At 32.8% G+C, this 22698-nt stretch overlaps 1 protein-coding gene across 1 annotated transcript in view; it reads left to right on the plus strand.

The window, feature by feature from the left end:
- LOC143203160 (uncharacterized) overlaps positions 1 to 21440 on the plus strand; it is a 164033-nt gene extending 142593 nt beyond the window's left edge. The window contains exons 5-9 of the mRNA XM_076415296.1: positions 804 to 1096; positions 12557 to 12766; positions 16205 to 16424; positions 16479 to 16744; positions 20263 to 21440. Coding sequence (XP_076271411.1) covers positions 804 to 1096; positions 12557 to 12766; positions 16205 to 16424; positions 16479 to 16744; positions 20263 to 20609 — 1336 coding nt within the window. The 3' untranslated portion in view covers positions 20610 to 21440. The remainder of the gene's footprint in view (positions 1 to 803; positions 1097 to 12556; positions 12767 to 16204; positions 16425 to 16478; positions 16745 to 20262) is intronic.
- Positions 21441 to 22698: the final 1258 nt, after the last annotated feature.

The raw sequence follows: 22698 nt of genomic DNA on the forward strand, positions 1-22698 counted from the left end.
GTGTCACAAGTCAGTGAAAACAATGGCAAAAATCCATGAATTGGGCTTCTAATTACTTCTTCGTCTACCGTATTCTCTAGATCTATCCCCCAGCGACTATTTCCTGCCTCAGATCTCAGAAGAATGCTCGCTGGAGGGTCGCTATAATTAGTATATAACCCTAGAAGGGAATTATGTTGAATAAAAATACTAATTTTTCCCAAATATATCTGTTTTACTATGGTAGGCCGGGGACTTTTCAATTGACCTGGTATGTGTGAAATCGTAATATTGCATAATTAAGCTCACCGATGTTTCGTTTTCACATACTGCATTAATAAAATGGCTACATCTCCGAAAATAATTAAAATATTGAAACATTCTCTTAAGGTTATATATAATTATTATTTAAAGAATTAAGCTTTGAAAATATCAAAATTATATTATAAATATAAAAATTTAAGAAATATTAGATAAAAATGGTAGTGAAGCTCCGAAAACCTATTGAGCATCCCCATAAAGTTACACGGAATCTATGTAATCTAACAAAATATATATAAACTCAACAAATAGAAATGGCCATCAAACTTTCTCAACGATGATTAAAATTTTTTTACATGACGACACAAAACGTTCCGCACACTACGAAAAAAAAAGGTATAAAACCGTCGAACACATTCGGGGTAAATTGAATGAGATTGTCCCGAACTTGTCCCAGTTCCTCGATCCAATCCAGATCCAATTTACCTCCGACATCGCCTCTCTCAACTTAAAAAGACGTCTCATCACCTCACGACTGACGATTTATTTACTCGAAATTACAGGGTCCTGCTAATCGTCGACGGTTATCTGGCCGCCGAACGCGCTCCTGCCAGCCGGTCCCAGACGATCCGGACCGAGCCCGAGCCAAAACAGTCGAATGTCAGCCCGTCGCCGGCCCCGTCTCCGCCACCGCCTCCTCCGACGGTCGCCCCCGATAACGAAGAGGCCGCCAAGAATCAATCGAACACGACATTTGTGGAGAACGTGATGGAAGTCCTATCCTTGCTCAAGAGCCGCGTTCGGGTCTTCCAGCACTTTCTATCCAGGTCGAACGTCTCACGACTGTTAAATGAAGGTAAATTGGGGTTTTATATTATAAGGGTGGTTGATGGGGAATGTGTGGGAAATAAGAGAGAGAAACGGGGTAGAATGGGTTGCTTTATTGTGCGTGACACCATCTCCCTTGAAAATAGGATATCAAATTAAAAGCAGAAATCATAATGATATGAGTCTCGAAGAAAATAAATACTACCAACTGTTTTTGACGTCCATCCCACATAAATCACTCCATAGGCACAAGTTAAGAAGTACTCGCTTATTAAGAAGCATGAAATACATTTCAATAGTTTAATGCAATTTTGGAAAATTTATTGAAACAATGCATCCCTAGGTATTTGCAAGGTAACCAGACAATATCTTAATGTAATCTTTTTTCTTAAGAGATCAGCGGAGATACTAGATGTACAATGTAGGATATTATATAAACAGGGGAGATTTTAATGTTTCTTTTGAAGGAAAACTGCCAATTTTTAGGAAAAAGCATATACTTTATTCAATATATATTTATTATCAGACCCTTAACTTTCAAACTAACATTATTGATGCAAAATGAAGGTAAAGTGAAGTTCTATATTGAAGTTCTACACACCATCTTTCTTGTAAACAAGAAATCAACTTAAAAGCAGAAATCATAACGATAGGAATCTTAAAAGAAGTGAATTTACTACCAATTGTTTTAAACATATATGGCATTAAGTGGGCACAAGTTAAGAGGTACTCGTTTATTACGAAAAATAGCATGATATAAAATTAGAACTTCAATCAATTTGTAACATATAACTTTTCTATTAAAACAATTCATTTGTAAATATCTGCAAGTTAGCTTAATTTAAGTTGTTTCATAAGATATCAGGGGAGAGACTATATATACAGCCTATTATACTTTATAACCAGAGCAAGGATTTCAACGTTGTTTTGAAGCAACGCCGGTTATTTTAAACAATCAACATATACTTTATTCATTACATAATTATTAATTATCAAACTTTGAATTTATTTTAAATAGCCGTTAGTAACGCAATAATAACACTAATAAATAACGGCCAATTGGGGTTTTATGTTATGTATAAAGGTTGATGGGGAATGTGTGGGAGATAATGGTGGAAAAATCATAATGATACGAGTCTTGAAAAAAATGAGTTTCTAACAACTGTTTTTGACGTACATGCCACATAAGTCGCTCAATAGGCACAATTTAAGAGGTACTCGATATTAAGGAGCATATTTATTGAAACAACGCATCCCTAGGTATCTGCAAGCTAACCAGACAAAATCTTAATGTAATCTTGTTTCATAAGAGGTAAGGGGAGATACCGAACACAGGGGAGATGTTAGATGTACATTCTGGATATTATGAGAACATGGGAGTGATTTTAATGTTGCTTTTGAAGTAAAACGGCTAATTTTTAAGAAAAATCTTATACTATATTCATTAGATATTTATTAATTACTAGACTAAACTTTCAACCTGACATTAGTGATGTAATAACAATACTGTTAAAATGAAGGTAAATTCGAGTTTTATATTATAACAAACCATCTCCCTTGCTATTAGGAAATGAACTTAACAGCAGAAATCATAACGATAGGAATCTTAAGAGAAGTAAATTTACTACCAATTGTTTTAAACATATATGGCATTAAGTGAGCATAAGTTAAGAAGTACTCGTTTATTACGAAAAACAGCATGATATAAAATTAGAACTTCAATCAATTTGTAACATATAACTTTTCTATTAAAACAACTCATTTGAAAATATCTGCAAGTTAGCTTAATTTAAGTTGTTTCATAAGAGATCAGGGGAGAGACTATATATACAGCCTAGCCTATTATACTTTATGACCAGAGCAAGGATTTCAACGTTGTTTTGAAGCAACGCCGGTTATTTTAAACAATCAACATATACTTTATTCATTATATAATTATTAATTATAAAACTTTTAATTTTCAAACAGCCGTTAGTAACGCAATAATAATACTAATAAATGACGGCCAATTGGTGTTTTTATATTATGTATAAAGGTAGTTGATGAGGAATGAGGATGTTTTTAACGTACATGCCACATAAGTCGCTCAATAGGCACAATTTAAGAGGTACTCGATATTAAGGAGCATATTTATTGAAACAACGCATCCCTAAGTATCTGCAAGCTAACCAGACAAAATCTTAATGTAATCTTGTTTCATAAGAGGTAAGGGGAGTTACTGAACACAGGGGAGATGTTAGATGTACATTCTGGATATTATAAGAACATGGCAGTAATTTTAATGTTGCTTTTGAAGTAGAACGGCCAATTTTTAGGAAAAATCTTATACTATATTCATTAGATATTTATTAATTACTAGACTTAACTTTCAACCTGACATTAGTGATGTAATAACAATACTGTTAAAATGAAGGTAAATTGGAGTTTTATATTATAACAAACCATCTCCCTTGCTATTAGGAAATGAACTTAACAGCAGAAATCATCAAGATAGGACTCTTAAGAGAAGTGAATTTACTAGCAAATGTCTTTAACACACATGGCATTAAATATTCACAAGCTAAGAGTTACTCGCTTACTAAGAGAAGGAGCATGATATAAAGTTAGAATTTTGATCAAATTACATAACATTTTTGTTGAAACAACTCATTTTTAGATATCTGCAAGTTAGGTAACAAAATTGTTATTTTTACTTGTTTCATAAGAGATCAGGGTAGATACTATATGTGCAGCGTATTATCCTTTATGGCCAGAGGAGGGACTTCAATGTTGCTTTTGAAGTAAAGCTGACTATTTTTAAGAATCAACTTAACCATTATTCATTATATAATTATTAATTGTCAGACTTTTAATTTTAATTAACAGCCGTTAGTAACACAATAATAATACTGTTAAAATAAAGGTAAATTTGGGTATTATATTTTTAGGGTGGTTGATGGGGAATGTGTGAAAAATAAGGAAGAGAGACGGGGTAGAATGGGTTGCTTTGTTGTACATAACACGATCTCCATTGACGACACTATCTTCCTTGAAAATAGTAAATCAAATTAAAATCATAAATCATAACGATACGGGTCTTCAAAACATTTAATTTACTACAAACTGTTTCTGACATGCGTGGCATATAAGTCACTCAATAGGCACAATTTAAGAGGTCCTCGGTTATTAAAAAGCATGTCATAAATTATTTTTAATGTAATTTGAGAAGATTTATTGAAATAACGCATCTGTAGGTATAGATAATAAGGTATTCAGATATAATACTGTAAATGTAATCTTGTTTTATACTGGTACTGAACATAAGGGAGATATCAGATGTACAGTGTAAGACACCTTATGAACAGGGGAGTGATTTTAATATTAGTTTTGAAGGAAAACCCCCAATTTTTAAGAAAAAGCTTATACTTTATTAATTATACATTTACTAATTACCAGACTTTCAACTTTCAAACAGATATTAGTAATGCAATAATAATACTAAATGAAGGTAAATTCCTTGCAAATAGGAAATCATCTTAAAGCAGAAATCGTAATAATAGGGATCTTAAAAGAAGTGAATTTACTACCAATTGTTTTAATATATATGGTATTAAGTGGGCACAAGTTAAGAGGTACTCGCTTATTAAGAAAATCAGCATGATATGAAGTTAGAATTTTAATCAAATTATATAACAATTTTGTTGAAACAACTCATTTGTAGGTACATGCAAGTTAGCTAAAAAAATTGTTTTTTTAACTTGTTTTATAAGAGATCAGGGAAGAAGACTATATGTACTGCGTATTTATACTTTAAGACCAGGGCAGGAATTTCAACATTGCTTTTGACAGAAAACTGACTATTTTTAAAAATCACTTTAAACTTTATTATTAATTGTCAAACAGCTATAAGTAACACAATTATAATACTGTTAAAATGAAGGTATTATATTAATAGGGTGGTTGATGGAGAGTTTGTGGAAAATAAGTTAGACAAACGGGGTAGAGTGAGTTCCTTTATTGCGCGTAACACCATCTCCCTTGAAGATAGGAAGTCAAATTAAAAGCAGAAAACATAATGATACGAGTCTTCAAAAACTTACTGCCAACTGTTATTTATGCATATATCAAATAAGTCACACAATGGGCACAAGTTAAGAGGTAGTCGCTTGTTAAGAAAAGCGGCATGACATAAATGTTAGAACTTTAACCCAATTATATAACGTTTTATTGAAACAACTCATTTGTAGATATCTGCAAAGTAGCCAGACAGTTTCTTATGAGAAATGCTATATGTACAGAGCATAATGCTTTATGAACAGGAGGGGGATTTCGAAGTTGCTTTTGAGGGAAAACGAGAGAAATGAGTCCACCACTAACTGTTTTGGACGCACTTGACACATCAGTCGGGTAATTAATAAATACAATACGACTTGTATTAATAGTACTTACTTATTAAGAAAAGTTGCTTGCTCACTTTTCACCTCACTCACTTTTTGGTTTCACCGAGTAATGCCTTCGAGTCTAGCTATTCAAATTTTTTATCTGTGCAGAACGTCCTTTTTCTTCGGTGTGAAAATCGCCCCTTTTAAGACGTCGAAACCTCTATTCACATGTTGAATCGATCAGATCATTCAATTATCTTCAGCCCCCTTTTTTTAATTGAGGTAAAATAATAAACCCTTCTGCAAATGCGATTTACTCGCTACAAATTTAGACATTTTCAGTACACCAAAAATAATTTTGTTCACGCAACAAACAAAATGGCACATACTGAAAAGTGAGGCTTCAACATGAAGTTGGTTACAAATGTACCCGATGCAATTTAATACATAGTAACACCATCTCTTGTAAATCCTTAAAATCAATTTATACAACGATTACCGCTCACACACTCCATATATAATTATAGATACATTGATTTTTTTCAGATATAAAAAAGGTACAGGGGTAAAACTCGCGATGTTACATTTTTATATTTCTTGAATTTTCAATACAAATGCCTAGTACAAATATTGTAGAATGAAATGCCAAGAACACGTGCACAAGCGTGGAGTAATTTTCGTACGAAAATATTGATTTATTTCAATAACAAGCAATATTCAAGCCGTACAGGAGAAAATTACATGTTTAAATAAGAATTACAGTGTAGGTTATTGGCTTCCGGATAACTTCTAATTCTCTTCACTAAATCTCGCACTAAAAGCACACACAGATAATGATTCAGATTCTTCGATGATTTTGATTCATGTCTTTTACAATTGACGGATATATCGAAACAATTGTGATCTGCATTTCCGAATTTGTTTCTCAGCTGTAAACTGATCTGTGGCTGTAATATCAAATGAATAACAATATTTCCAATACGATCTAGGGCAGAAACATGTAGAATTAGTATAATCGATTGTAATACTTGACTTATTACTTCAGCCGATGTCATATTCTCCTCCTGTAGTGCTGATCCCTAGTATCCTACGATATTTCCCATTCTTACAGCAACTTGGTAATGTCGTATCGGAAGAATACTGTTGGCTTGGCAGCTTGATCCAATCATGGATCCATTTTGCGCTACTTCAGGTATTTGGAAGCCAAGTTATGCTGATGCCGATGAACGACTGGTTACACCCATCGTCATTTGAATTGCTTAACTAGCCAAAATCTTGAATCAAATGATCACTGGATTTTTCTTCTTCTTCTTGGAACTTCTTATTCCAAGTTTAAGTTAAATGATTAAGTTAAATGATCCAAGTTAAATGATCTTTTCTTATCAGAGTCTTCGCTCAATTTGTTCATTTGTATTTAAACCTTAATCTAAGTAATATCTGGTCCACATATCTACTAAGTTCTTTAATTTGGTGTTTTAATTAGTTAAATTCTTCCATTTGGTTCAATACCTAGAAATCTCTTTGGGCAACTCAAAACGACAAAAAACATGGAAAGCCATTAACAAGATAACCAAAGTGTACTATGAGGTTTTGATGTATAATTATTCAGGTATATATGTATATAATGGGTTAGCGAAAAATTAAACTGATTTTGTTTACAATTTGTTTTGTTGTTTTTACAGTTATATATATAGTACAGTACATAATTACATTTATATATTCTATTACATATCAATTGAAACTAAAATATAACAAAGGGAAACGAATAAAAAAATAAAACAAAACAAAACTAAAAGACATCTGCAATAGCAAACACCATGACCTAAGTTTAATACGAGAATTGAAAGGATTGCCAGAAAAACTCACTTTTCATCAGTTAGACGGTTAGATCACAAATCCCCTGAAGTGCAACCAACCTCGCCAAGTGGCTTCTTTAAATTGAGTTCGAATGGACCCTCTCGAAAATATATTCGCGTAGGTTTTGTTCTTTTTCTTTCGTACCATCCCTTTTATCGCAGTTATTTATCCAAATTCGCATTTACGATGTTTAAAATGAATAGCGTTACCAATTCATTCCTTTAATTTTTGATAATTTATTTAACAATGGAAGGAGTTCTGTGGGACCTATTTAGGTCTATAAGCGTTAAGAAGAGAGAAATAAGTAAATAATTTAAGCAGTTTTATTTAGGTATATTTCAGTAAATTTTCTTAATTGCATATCCCTCATAGGAATCAATGATTATCAATATGATTATCGAAATATCTCGCATTATGAATAATCAATGACGGGAATGACATACATGTTTTGCTATATTAGCTGAAGTGTTATACTCCACTAATAATATAAGTTTTGTTAGAAATATAACATGGGCGCTTCTTTCTACTTCACATTATTTTAGCGGTTTCTTTTCGAAAAGAATATTAAACCATAATAGATCGAATAATAAAAAAATATATTACATATGTATCTATTTATTATTAAAGACAATACCGGATATTAATAAAATACAGTACTAACAAGTAATAAATATATTATTTAAAGAATTAAACTACACTCAATTACATACACAAAATAGTTGTGTGAGGTAGGATTCTTTTGTTATATTTACGCTGAACTCACTCTTTCCCATTGATCTTGATATAATCTGAAATGTAATTAGTATCTTTCCTTAATTTTTTATTGTCTATTCTGGGAAACTACAAACATATGGGTGCACACAAATCTTTCACACTCTAGAGCTATACTTTAGGCTTTATTTCAAGTTTCCTGATTGCTGTGAGTCAATATTAATTATATACTCATATTTACTTGTTTCAGCTTTCTGATGTGCTAATAAGCACGCAGTCTTCTTAAATTTATCTAGCCCTCATCTTTATCCATTACTATTACAATAATAAAAATAAATACTTCTATGAATAATTTAAAAATTTAGTTTCATCAACTTCTTGTGTCACCAACTTTAGTACAACTTTATACAACAACAAATATTTCGGGCCATGATCGTTCATAAAATACTGCATTTCGAACTCTTGAGAACTTTTGAGGACTTTTTAAATGTTACAGGTTTCAAAGAATACCTAAAAATACTTCCTGAACTTTTCTATTCTGAAATTTTTCTTATATTTGTACTTTGTTTATTCTTTGGATACCGCCTACATATATAATATGTTGGGGTGTAATATGGGTGTTTTTTAAACTCTTCTTCCATGATTGAATTCACAAGACGCACAGCAAAATATTTTTTGCCTAGGACAAATATAAACAGTTGCGATTATAATTTTAGCTGCAACTATAATATTAATTATATTATTAACTAATAATATTACAAATAAAGTAGTATCAAAATATATGTTTTTTTAACTTGCACAATCATAACCAAAGATTCTAAAAAACAAAAAAAAGTACATTTTTTTGCAGTCGCTACATAAACCTACCCATACTTTATAAATCAATATCATAACAAACTGTAAATTCGTGTTAGTGTGAAATGCACATGAGCAAACCTAGTCCATCTCAGTTCGCAAGTTCGCTCTTTCCATTACAAATTAACGCGAGAGTACGAGAAAAACTATGATCATTTGTTGTTTCTTGTGAATGTTATCCATTAAATTTTATCGCTTAATGCAAAATTTGCAGCGTCATCAGAATCGTTATTGAAAAAGGAAAATCTCCGTCTAAAGTATATGAACCTAAGTAACGTATGATAATCCATTGAAAACGAGCCTAACACATGAATGGCGCTAGTTTTATCGCATTCTCCGCTTTTTCAGTTAGTACTAACCTTCAAAAGAAAGCTGTTGAAATTTCATGATATTCTACTCAAACGTTTGTGTATTATTGTACCAAGAGTGAGACAACTTTTGTTATTTTCAAAACAATGGGTAAAAACAATTTCGTGTTTTAATTTTACACTGCTTGTTGATGGGGGAAATGCCGTTCAAGCAAAGCGACGGCTTGAAAAGTGTTATAATGTCTCCGCTCCACCAGAAACAATAATTAAACGTTGGTTTGTTGACTTCAAAAGTGGTCGTAAAGACACCGATGAAGCAGAACGCAGTGAACGTCCAAATGAGGTAATACAAGAAACGCTAAAAAAAATCGTTTTGAATGATCGAAAAGTGAAGTTTCGTGAGTTAGCTAACATAGTGAAGATATCAAAAGAACGTGTTGGTTTTATATTGCATGAGCATTTGACTATGAGAAAGGTCTGTTCAAAGTGGGTTCCGCGTTTGCTCACTGTTGACCAAGAACAAGAACGTGTTGTTTATTCTGAACAGTGTTTGGCCATATTTAAACATAACAAACCGGAATTTTTGTGTATAATTGTAATGGATGAAGTATGGATTCATCACTTCTTCCCGGAATCAAAACTATCGTTATCTATAATATAAAGATATGTGAAAGATTAATCGTTCTACAAAAGTGATATTGAAATGTTAGAGCGGCGCTGATATGATTGTGGGGCTCTTGATGGAGATTACGATTAAATAAAGCCAATTTTGAACAAAGAAAACGCTTTTTTTATTACGCCATTTTTTACTTTTCAGCCCATGTGTTAATAATTCAGTACACATTTTGTATATCGCACTCGCCTCTTATTTCCATTATATAAAGTAGTTTTTTAAAGTAAATTAATAGTTTTTGCTTTCTAAACCTTTTAATATTTTATAACTGGCGCAGAATTCATTCAATTATCTCGAATCAAATTAATTATCAAGAGAAGAAGACAGTAGGATTGCAGTAGCTCAGTTTCTTAGCCGTAGATTATTAAAATCTGGAGTTATCAAAACTGTGAAACCAATCTATAGAGATCTACCATGAAAACTTTTAATATTTTGACAACGTTTCGGTAGAATCTCATCTGCTATCTTCAGGTCCTGCTTGCTTTTATTTCAGCTGAACGAACAAATACTAGAAAACATATTTTCAAGAGACAATACAATTTGATAAATTCAAAATATTTGCGTGCTGCAATTTTGATATTGTTCATATATTGGAACATATTTTAAATTTACACTCTGGACAATGTTTTTCACTTAGTTATGAAGAAACAGGCGTTGTATTAACTTTCTCTAAAAAGACAATATATATTTATACAACAAAATATTAATATGGTATACAATTCAATATAATATCAAAATGGTGTTTAACTCATATTTATTATAACTTAGTCGCTATAACGTAGACCAATTCTAAACGTACTCTGCTCTAAATTTGGTCGCAGAAAACTACGTCCATGTCAAATAAACAAACACGTTCATAACTGAACCAGTCAAATGATTTCGCGGGTCTTTGTAAAGCGATTCAGATACATGAATGAAATGGATCGAACAAGCGAGTGCAGTGTTATACGTCAAGTGCATATAATAGGTCAATTCCCCGGCCTACCATAGTAAAACACATTTTTTGGCAAAATTAGTTTTTTTTATTCAACATAATTCCCTTCAAGGGTGATACACTGATTATAGCGGCCCTCCAACTTTTTGATACCATTTTTATAGTACGATTTGTCCTTTGCTTCAAAGTAGGCCTCAGTTTCGGTGATCACCTCTTCATTCGACGAAAATTTCTTCCCAGCGAGCACTGTTTTAAGATCTGAGAACAGGAAGCAATTCGAAGCCCAATTCATGGATTTTTGCCACCCTGACCCTGACTTTCACTGACTTGTGACACGGTGCATTGTCTTGGTGGCACTTTCTTTTTCTGCAAATGCGGCCGTTTTCCGGCGATTTCGTCCTTCAAATGGCCCAATAATGGTATGTAATAGTCACTGTTGATGGTCTTTCCTTTTTCAAGGTAATCAATGAAAATTATTATTTGCCAGTCGACTGTTGCGATTTTCCCACGCTTTGGAGCGGGTTCATCGTGTGCAGTCCACTCGGATGACTGTCGATTGGACTTCGGAGTGAAATGATGATTCATCCATTGTCACATATCGACGGAAAAACTCAGGTTTATTACGCTTGGTCATCTTCAAATACTGCTCCGAATCATCAACTCATCGTTGTTTTTGGTCAACGGTGAGCTCGCGCGGCACCCACTTTATACATAGTTTTCTCATACCCAAATATTCGTGAATGATATGATATACGCGTTCAGTTGATATCTTTAGAGTGTCCGCTATTTCCTTCAATTTCAATTTACGGTCATTGAAAATCATTTTGTCGGGTTTTTAAATATTTTCGTCGGTAACAACCTCCGGTCCACTGCGTTCGCCGCCTTCGGTGCTCATTTCACCACATCTAAACATAGCATACCAATCCTTGATAGTTGATTTTACTCGGTCAGTGTCCATAAACTGCGCATCAAGCCAAGTTTTTGCTTCAACTGCATTTTTTCCCTTCAAAAAGCAATATTTTATCAACACGTGAAATTCCTTTTTATCCATCTTTTTTCACTATAACAAAAAGTTGCTCCACTCAGAACTAATGATCGGACAGCTGTCAAATTTATACACGCATCTTTTGGGGGTTTGGGCTAACTAAAAAAACGTATGGATTTAATTCTAGTAGCGCCATCTATGTGTCAAACCGGGGACTTTTCAATTGACCTGTTATGTGGCATGTGTTATAATAAACAATTCTTTAAAGTTATCTATGAGAAGTTAAGTCTCTATTTACTTTATGATATCTTACTATAATCAATGTATATCGATTTATAATTGAACAATATCAGACTTAATCATGAAAATAAATAAAATATTTGTTTTAAATCCCCAATAATTTATCTATTTAATATTTTACTTTTTCCTTTAGTATTAAATAATTCCAGCTTAACTCTAATATAATAAATCGTCTAATGCTTTTTTAATATTTCATATCATTATTTTTAAATCACTATATATTCTAGTTAGAATTAAATCATTCTCAATTTCCTTATTAAAAATAGCTCTTGAAAAGTTTGAAACTACTGATCCATATAAAACTACTCGCACAATTATACTTTTTCCTCCTCAATCCTCTTTCGACCTATCCGCCACTAGAATGAAGCTTTCAAATGAAGCTTTCTAACGAACAAAAAAACCGCCCAAAAGTAATTTTCTATAAAACGAAAGACGAACAATAAATCATTGGGGAGGTGGGGCTTTATTTTTTCCACTTTCATTTTTTTCTTCTGTTCTTTGCAGGCGAGGAGTATACTGTTTTTGTGCCGACAGATCACGCTTTCCAACGTTGGCACCCCATAGACTGGGGCTTTTATCCATTCAGCGTGCCAGAGTTTACCGAAAGCGTCATAGTTAATCACTTCGTCAAGGGCCGTCTCAAACAGGATAGTATTAAGGATGGTCAACTGGTGCAGACGATGGGAGGACGTGAGGTCTTATTTAAAAGGACTCGTAGGTATTTTTGATACTATTAAATATTCATGGCAATGCAAAGAAGCAGTTTTGTTGCCACGATTTAAATTACATCACTAACTTTATTGGTTTTTTTTTGAGTTGACAAAAAACTGCTAAAAATATTTTAAGTTTTATTTTTATAAACAATAACATAGACCTTTAGCAATAGTATATTAAGTCGGTTTCGAAGTGGCTTCCTCCCGCAGCGATACACAGTTTTAAACGCGACTTGAGATTTTTGGCAATGACCGCAGGTCTTTGGGCGACAATTGATCCCATTCTCGACGCAACGTTTGTTTCAGCAGCTCCACACTTCTGTGGCGTGTAGCACAGGCTTTAACCTTTAAAATGGACCACATGGTGTAGTCCATCGGGTTGAGATACAGCGAGTAGGGATGCCACTCTGCCGACATGAAGTCTGGAAAAAGGCTCTACACCAGTTCTGTTGAAACGTCAAATTCGCATCGCTGAAGTGCTGCTGAGCCCATGGAAGTACGATAGCCTCAATAATGTCGCGACGATAAACTTATTGATTGATTTTGACCCTTTGATCTACAAAAACTAGGGGTCTTGCCGCTGGCACAAATTCCGCCCCAAAACATAACGTGCTGGGAGCCTCAGCGGGCAATTTCTCGTCCGTGAAGGGGATGCGCTTTTGGAGCTTGCACGCCTTGAGGTTGAGCTCCATTTTCGTTATTCGATGAGCCGACAACTTGCTTATACCATTCTCACAGGTGTCTTTTCTCATGGAAATACTCGAATTTTGCTGAACTAGCTTCTTGATGATACTGCGGTTATTACCGGTTTGGGTGGAGCACTTTCTTCCACTTCCTGGACGTCGACCTTCATGGCTTCTTGAATATTGAGCAACATTGTAACAGTGAGCAAACAAATAATTCCATATTGGCGTTTTCCTTGGCGCAACAGCTTCAGAATGACAATACGTTTGTTTAACATCCTAAATGCACTACTAAATGTGTTATAATAGAGTCGAAAGTTAACACAATAGCATATTAATAATTCCATTTTAGGATAAATTAAATATTCATGTATTTTTTGGGATACCCTGTGTATTGACGAAAATTGAAATTTCAACATAAACCACTATTAAGTTCGATGGGTTTAACATTTCTCTACATCAAATAACAGTTTTACGTTTAATATTATTGAATTACTCTAAAATTTTATTTTCGACATTGATTACTTTTCTCGTTCGATTTGAGGAATTATACTGCCTAATCCTACCAAACACTGTTTGAAACTTTTGGTGGTGGTTTTTTGATTTCAACGATTTAAATGTGCTGATTTTGATGGCATTGATAAATAACTTCCGGGAGGAACAATTTAGAGGAAGTTTGAAGACAATGAATTGCAAAACCTATTAATTTTTGCCATCCTTTTCACTAACTTGTGAGACGGTATATTGTCTTGGTGAAGCAACACTTTCTTTTGCTTCAAATGCGGCGGTTTTACGGCGATTTCGTCCTTCAAATGGTCCAATAACGCTATGTAACAGTCGCTGTAGATGGTCCTTCCTTTTTCAAGGTAGTCGATGAAAATTATTGACAATGAATTGCAAAACCTATTGGACGAAAGCCCACCTCAAACAATCAACGAACTTCCAAATGGCTTAAAAGTTGACAAATCAATTATTTTCGGAGGTTTACATGTGATGGAAAAATCCTAAAGGATTGAAGAGGACTACCACACAAAATTAGTTAAAAACTTCATTCCGAATCGTTTCAACATCGCAGTTTCATTGTTTATCAAACAAAAATAGACGAGTTTTCTAAAAAGTTGATCTAATAGGACAATTTCAAGTACACCGAAATGAAATATTTATGGCCATAAACTTTGCTCTACGAAACTATTACTGCTTATGTCTACGGATATCATTTTTTTATCAACTACATAAGCATAATCTAATGTAAGCATATAAGATTATGCTTAGTACAATCTTAATTTACAAATAAATTTATTACTACTGTTCTGTTGTAGTTCCACTAATACACAAGCAAGACGAGTACGGGATTGATACATATATTTCCTAAATTAAAATAATACTAATCTACTTAAGCTAAAATTAAGAATACACTTATACATTATACAAGTTCACGTGGTTCGCTTCAATGTTCTTCAATTTTCTGCGGGTTGTCCAGTAGTTGTATTGCTTCCACGTTACTGTAATTTAGTAAACTTATTTCATGTTTTAACGCGATAGCTTAGATCCATTTGATTTCGAGGTCATCGTGCAGCTCTGCATTGGTTACGTAGCGATAAACTCTTCATCGCCTCCTCCTCCTTATCACCTCCTTATCTACTAAAAATTATTTCGAACGAAACTATTTTTGAGGTGTGGAACAAGTTAGAAGTCAGGAAGAAATAAATCTGGCGAAATAACTGGATGTTAAAACAATTCTCCCTCTAATTCTCGAACTTTAGCGATGATTTTTGAGTGAGAACAAGTGCGTTATTTTGATGGTTTTTTTTTTCATTCAAGACCCTAAAACTTTGTAGTCCAAACTCCAAGGGTCAAATTGACCGAATATTATTTCCATGGATATTTTATCCATTCTATTAAGCACATGAAACACTTTTAAAAAAACAATGACCATGCCCCGACATATCCTAATTGTTGGTTTTGGTTTGAATTATTTAAAAGTGATAATTTTTAAATTAATTACAAAGAATGTCCTGGTGGACTAAACAAATTCGAATACAATGAATTGCAAAACTTATTGGATGAAAACCCTGCTGAAACTCCCAGACAGCTTAGCAGTTAACGAACCAGCTCTTTCCACTTGCGATAGGAAAGACCCAAGTTGAGTGAAAATGGCCACCCAACGAATTAACTGAAAATTCTATATCAAACTATTTCAACATGGCGGTTTCATTGTTTGCTAGGCAAAAAGGAGTTTTATGTAGCGTTGGAAAGTAGATCTAATACGCAAATTCAAAGCACAAAAAGTCATGTATTAGGCCATAAGAGCCATCCGCAACGAAGAGGTATATTCATGACCCTAACATCTTACTGTACATACGATAGGGCCAACAATGTATTTTACGGACTGCTAAAACTGAATACAACATTTATTCCAGTTGCATACTGACGTCAACTGAACAAATCAAATAACGTATTATTGCAAAAAAGGTCCATAGATCAGTCTAGGCAACATTCATTTTTATAGTAAAACAGTGATCAAAATACATGCAAGCACCTCATACATTAAGGAAATGGTCTTAATCATATGAGACTTTGACAGACATATGTTAAAATGTTAAAATTACTTATTTATGTATAACTGTTTTCATGAATATTGAATTAACTTTTCTTAACTTAACTAGGAATAGATTTTGAATGGTTAATTATAATCTTACGTCTTCAAAAAGTATACTTTATCAACTATAATATGTCTAGCTATTTATTTATTTCAGCAACATTAACAGCAAATGGTGCATCAGTTCTAAAAGGTGACACACCCCTCAAGAAAGGCAACATCCTCTTCATTGGTGAGGTGTTGTTCGTGAGCGAATCTGTTGTCAGTAAACTGCACCAACAACATCGAGATAAAGAAACACCGCCGCTATTGGCGTTTCCCTGGTTTGGAGCTCAGTTCCTCTCCCATGCCTTTTTGGCCCTCGAAAGAGACAAACGGTGAGTAGTCATGTGAATACATAAAAAAAACATAATAAAGAATAATATTTTTAGATTTTTCCATATAACGAGATTCCTAAATCTGGCCGATCTAGCACCCCACGTGTCAGGTGCGGGCTACACTTTCTTTGTACCGTGCGATCCAGCTTTCGAAGAGCTGGGTTTAGATAAAATGCCCGATAATTATTTATCAAATGGTGAAGGCCTGGAAATATTACTGAACCACTTCGTCAAGGGTCGACTCTATGATAAGGATCTGAAGAATGGAACCGTTCTTACTACGCTGGGAAATAAAACTCTTACCATTAATAGGACAGCAGGTATAAATAATGCTTATTAATTAACAGGTGCACCAGAAAGTCATTACCGGTTTTTTTTTTCGAAAAAAACTACATCATTTTGAAGAAAATGGAAAAAAAATATATAAGTATTGACCACTCTTGTCCGTCTTTCAGGCAATTTTGTAGAATTAATCCTCTCAAATCAATGCAATTTTCAAATCAATTTCAGATCAAAACCATTTATTGAGCCATTTTCCAACTTTTTCAAAATTGGCGAAGTGGTCATCTGAAAGCGCGTATCTCATTGATGCAAAAAATTGATAGTCGGCCGTGGCAAGGTCTGGAGAGTACAGCAGGTGCAATAATATGTCCCATCCAAGTTCTTTCAACGCTTCCATCACCAGGTTTTGCTTTATGAGACAGCGCGTTATCGTGCTGTAAAATCACTTTACCGTGTCTTCGGATCCATTCTGTTCCATTTGTTGTCGGTAGCGATCACCATTAACTGTTTCACCAAGTTTCAACAGTACGTAATGCACCTCGCCACTCTGGTCCCACCAAACACAGAGCACTCACTGTCTTGCGATAAGAACGATTTGGCCTTGGCGTCGATCGTCCGGCTTCGCCAGGTCATAACCATGATTTATTGCGCTTAGGGTTTTCAAAATAAATCCACTTTTCATCACGCTATCATATGTTTAAAGCAGCATTTCACAGACGATTTTCAGATTTTCCATTTGCTTGTCATTCAATTGATATGGCACCCAACTTCGCATCTTTTGGATTTTCCCCATCGCTCGTAATCAGTCGCTAATTGTTTCTTGGGCCACATCTAACGCTTTTTCTAAATGTTTCTGAGTTTGGGTTAGGTCTTAATCCAACAGCTCTAACAGTGCATTTCGCAAATGCACGTTTTCAAGTACTAAACTTGAAATATTTAAAGAGGTATAAATCTATAACAAAAATATAACCTGTATAGCTTTGAAGCTTGATGTGAGCTTGAGCTAGCAACATCTTTTAGAAAAACCGGTAATGACTTTCCGGTACACCTAGTATATAATTGTTGGGGAAAATGTAATTTGGTTTTTTCCTAAATTAGCTTAAAAGTTGCATATATATCCCTAGTAATACTTTTTCGACGGAACCATACTATAGCGCGTTTGAAGCCTGTTACTCTATAGAATATTCTAGATATAAAGGTTACGTTATCCATTTACTCATTCAAATTCGTCATCTGCCAGCAAAACAAGATTGTTCCCAGTGAATTGTAGTGAAACAAAACCATAATACATGGTGGAATATATAGAGACTACAGGGAAGTTAACAAGATGTATTATATGATTGGCTCGTTATAGGCATGTGCATTTGGCATGTGCATTTGGATAATCTATATCACGCTGAGTTTATTATTAGCAGATTATATGGTTACATACTTACAGACTTATCAATTTTTCAATGTTTATGAGAATTTTATGAAATTCTTAAAAAAACACTAGTTTGTTTATTGATGGTAGAGGAAATTAAAAAAATTATAGCAAAGCTGAGACGAGGAATTCAGTTTATGATTCCCAGGAAGTATCTGTTATTATACTATATTATATATACAAAATTTATTTAGAAACGTAACTTTAATAACATGAATAAAAATCGGTAAATTATAATTACATAAAGAATTATAAATATATTATAGAACTCTAGCTCTAACATTTAAGTACCACTTTTGTAGAACAATTTATCTTTTGCTATCACTAGGTGCTGTCTATTCAGATCAGGATCGTTTTGGTACCGAAATGAAGTGATGGATCCATGTTTCATCCATTGTCACATATCGACGCAAAAATTCCGGCTTCTTACGTTGCCATACACTGCTCAGGATCATCAACACGATCTTATTTTTAATCAACAATGAGCAAACGCATCACCCACTTTGAATAGAGATTTGTCATAGTCAAATGCTCATGCGATATAAAACCAACACGTTCTTTTGATATCTTTACGATATTAGCTAACTAACGCAACTTCACTTTTCGATCATTCAAATTATTCTAATTATTTTGATGTTTTCTGGTGTTACCACCTCATTTGGACGTCCATTGCGTTCTGTATTACGGCGTCTCTACGACCACGTTTGAAGTCAGCAAACCAAGGTTTTATTGTTGTTTCCGATGGAGCGGAGTCCTTACAATATGTTCAAACGATTGCTTAGCTTCAACGGTATTTTTTCCCATCAAGAAACAGTTAATTAAAACGATTTTTTTTTGATCCACTGTTTTAAAAATAACAGAGGTAGTGTCACTCTTAGCACACTCTTAGCACACTTTTTTATGAAGGTTAGTATTAACCGAAAAAGTGTAAACGAAATAAAACTAACGCCATCTATGTGTTAGCTCCGGGACTTTTCAGCCCACGTGTTAATTGTCTAACACTCTCTCATAGAGTATATTAAATAAATGTTGTAGAGCTACATCTATATTAGTATCATTACTCTTAGCGGTTATTAAAAAATATTAAGTGTTACATTACATTTACCTTTAACAAGAATATGGAATGAGTACTGACACTGTTGCAGACTATTGTATATGTTTGCAATATGCATTACACTGCACACAGGTACAAAAATGCTATGAGATGAAAAATTTAATTACAATAATTACAAGAGAAGATTCCAGACATGCAAGGAATATTTAGGACACATTGGTGGGATGAAAAAAAACCCAAATGGAAAGTAAATACAGCAATAATATGTGAATGTACATAATTGAATATACCGATGCTGCTACTTCGATATTGAAATATATCATATTTTAAGTAAACTTTATTTTGTTTCTTTCGTTTTCATTGATGTTTTAAATGCCTCAGTAAGCTATTATTTATATTATATTATTTATTACATTTTATTATGAAAAATATATTAGGAAATTTGAATAATAAGTATCTAAGTTTTATTTTATTTTAAGTTAAATTTTTTAACATTCAATTCCATAAATTCTCGTAAAATATTGATAACGGTACTCACGCTATGATTAATTCTTTTTGAAAGTGAAATCATATCTAAATGCATTTCTCATCAAAATAGGGACATGTAACTAATCAAAACGTCAAAAATGTCCAATAACTTTAACATAATGTAACTCAATTAATTAAATTGAGATATTATTCACACTATTTAAGTACGCCTGCGCCCAACTAGCGAACCATATATTACATCTTCTTCACTTCCCTGTAGTCTCAATAAAAAATAATTTCTTGAATGCCTCACACACACACAGCATGTTTCATTCCATTTCATCGGCTAGTCTTAATTTAAAAACTTTAAATCATTAAAAAGTTCTATTAATTTCCATGGAAATACATCTATTCTCTTCAAAAATTACAAGACACTCTCTTCTCCTTAATTTCAATCGAAATATTACTTTTGAAAATTAAGGTTTAGAGAGCTTCCTCTTCAATAAAGATAAAGATTTAAAAATAACAGCAATTCAACCTAAAAATGTATAGTTTACAATTACTTCTTACATTAATTAAAGTCATATTTACATGTTTGTCATTGTTCACAGATCAAGTCCATATTAACGACGCCCTTATAGTGGAGAGCGAAGTATTTGTCTACAACTTGGGAACTATGTTTTACATCGATAAGGTTCTCTATCCAACAATCAAGGTACCATCAGTTCCTATCGGTGGCATTATGAGGCCTAGTGCTACAACAACCACCACAGAAACACCAACAACAAAACCGAGTATTAAGTACACCACTGCAAAAGACAGCGAACCCGTCACGAGTGAATTAGAAGTACCAGAAGTGATAAAGTTGCTTTATGGTGATGGGACTGAGAACACGCTAAATAGCGATTCTGAAGACACCACACCCAGTTCCAAAAATAACATTCCGTTGCCTAAATAGGACAAAACAACATGTAACTTAACTCGATTCGGCTCATACAAACGAATGGGAAATTTACTTCCATAAATTCCAATTCCGAGTAATATCTTCAATCATCTTGTAAATATCTCACGCAAGTTTTATATTTAAAAAGTAATTCCAAAATGTCATTGATATTTCGTTTCGCCAACGCTTCCCATTTTCTGATTCAATGCTTTTATATCATAATATCGAAAATTTAACTAACATTCCACATGTTCGTCCGTCTGTAATTAACAATAAATTGTAAATCTTCTAATTTCTGATGATTAAAGACATATTATATAATATACGCACAATCTCGAACAGCCTGTATATTATATTACATTATCCACATATTTGTCTCAATTCTAATTGTTAGATATTTCGAACTATTTGTAAAAATCCAAATTTATAATTATAGATAGCTTTTATATTTGTATTTGAAGATACCTATTAATAAAATCAAAATGTTAAGATAATAAAAATTTAATACCATAAGCTAGAATCATATCACAATCCTAACAAAATATATATATTTATATGACATATATGATAAATGTTCTACAATAAGGATAACTCGATTTTCGAATATCAAACTAACTGTGTCTTGTTGGTATTCTGAAAGATGACGATGTGTTTTTTAATGACTGATCAATGTTAGTATTTGTATGATATGCAAGATTGTTTATACAAAAATTCCAACACTGATTCAAACTCGGCACATATTCCTGTAAGAAAATAATGGCAATTGTTTTATTTATTAACTATAAAATTTATTTTAGTACGACAAATGTAAAATGCTTCTTTTTAATAAATAAATAAATAACTAAATTACTTTAATTCATCTTCCTAGAACTTTATATAATCCAAATTTGGATTATTTAATAAAAACAAAGAAAAACAAATTCTCTTTAAAAAAAACGTTCTTTTATTCGAAGTATTATCTGAGCACTCTTGCAACTACAATAAAACGTATAGAATTATATAAAATAGTTGAGCTGTAAAAATAACACAGATGATTTATTATCATGTTTTTTTTTACTATTTGGTAAAGAATCATTTTAAATATAATTGAGTTATAGTATATAATATGCTTATTATTAGACAGTGTTAGATCAGATGTATCTTAACAATATGTGTCCTTCAATAAGTTACATTCGGCATGTTTTATTAAATTTAAGAAAATATGTTTTGTGTTTTAAAGTGATAATCGAAATAATGTATCTTTTTTTTTTAATTATATGCAAAAAAAACAAATTAATATACAAAGATTTCCTATAAAGGTAAGCCTATAAAGTTAGCTACACTAAAATAGCCAACTACTTTTAACATTTACTTTTAAGTACCAGAAGCCTATCATAATAGACAGTTCCTTTTAAATATAATCAAAGACTCTCTTTATTCGAATGTAATCGATAACAAGCTGAACATTAACTAAAAGTGTTTTCTAAACATTTGACTAAGTGATTTTTAAAAGTATCCAGTCTGTAAATCCATTTTCATGATTCATGAATTAAAACCTCTTGGTTCATCTTTACTCATATTCAAGCTAAAGATCTCAATATAGTCCTAATATAGATTGTCAATATAGTTATTTAATATGCACTAATTATTTAGAAATACAGCAATTGTGCAATGTCTTTAAATTAGATAGAGGTAAGAGAGGCTGCCCAGGAGTCCCATCTTCTGTTAAGGTAAAAGATCAGTTTTAAAGAAAAGGAATTCCATAAATTGGTAAAAGTAATTTTAAATGCTGATTAATTTTAGATGCTGAATGTTATGAAATTACCGCGAAGGGGCCATGATTTTATAATGATTGAAAATATTTTTAAAATCCTTTTAAAAAGAAGTATATATATATTTAGAGTTTCATCATGAATAAATTGGAAATAAAACAGTGACTTAATGTATGATAATAAATATATTTACAAAACTTTCATTGCACATATATGGCCAAATGTAAAACAAAGATAAATAGCATAAATTAATATCACTAAAATGACTAGAAATATTTACATCTTAGCATACTATTCAGGACAGTAAAACGACTTTAAATAATATTATATGCATTATACCCTGAAATATGTGG

The sequence above is a fragment of the Rhynchophorus ferrugineus genome, unplaced genomic scaffold, assembly GCF_030347505.1.
Source record: "Rhynchophorus ferrugineus isolate W39M unplaced genomic scaffold, kcgeb_rfMv2 rfM9, whole genome shotgun sequence".
Classification (NCBI taxonomy): domain Eukaryota; kingdom Metazoa; phylum Arthropoda; class Insecta; order Coleoptera; family Curculionidae; genus Rhynchophorus; species Rhynchophorus ferrugineus.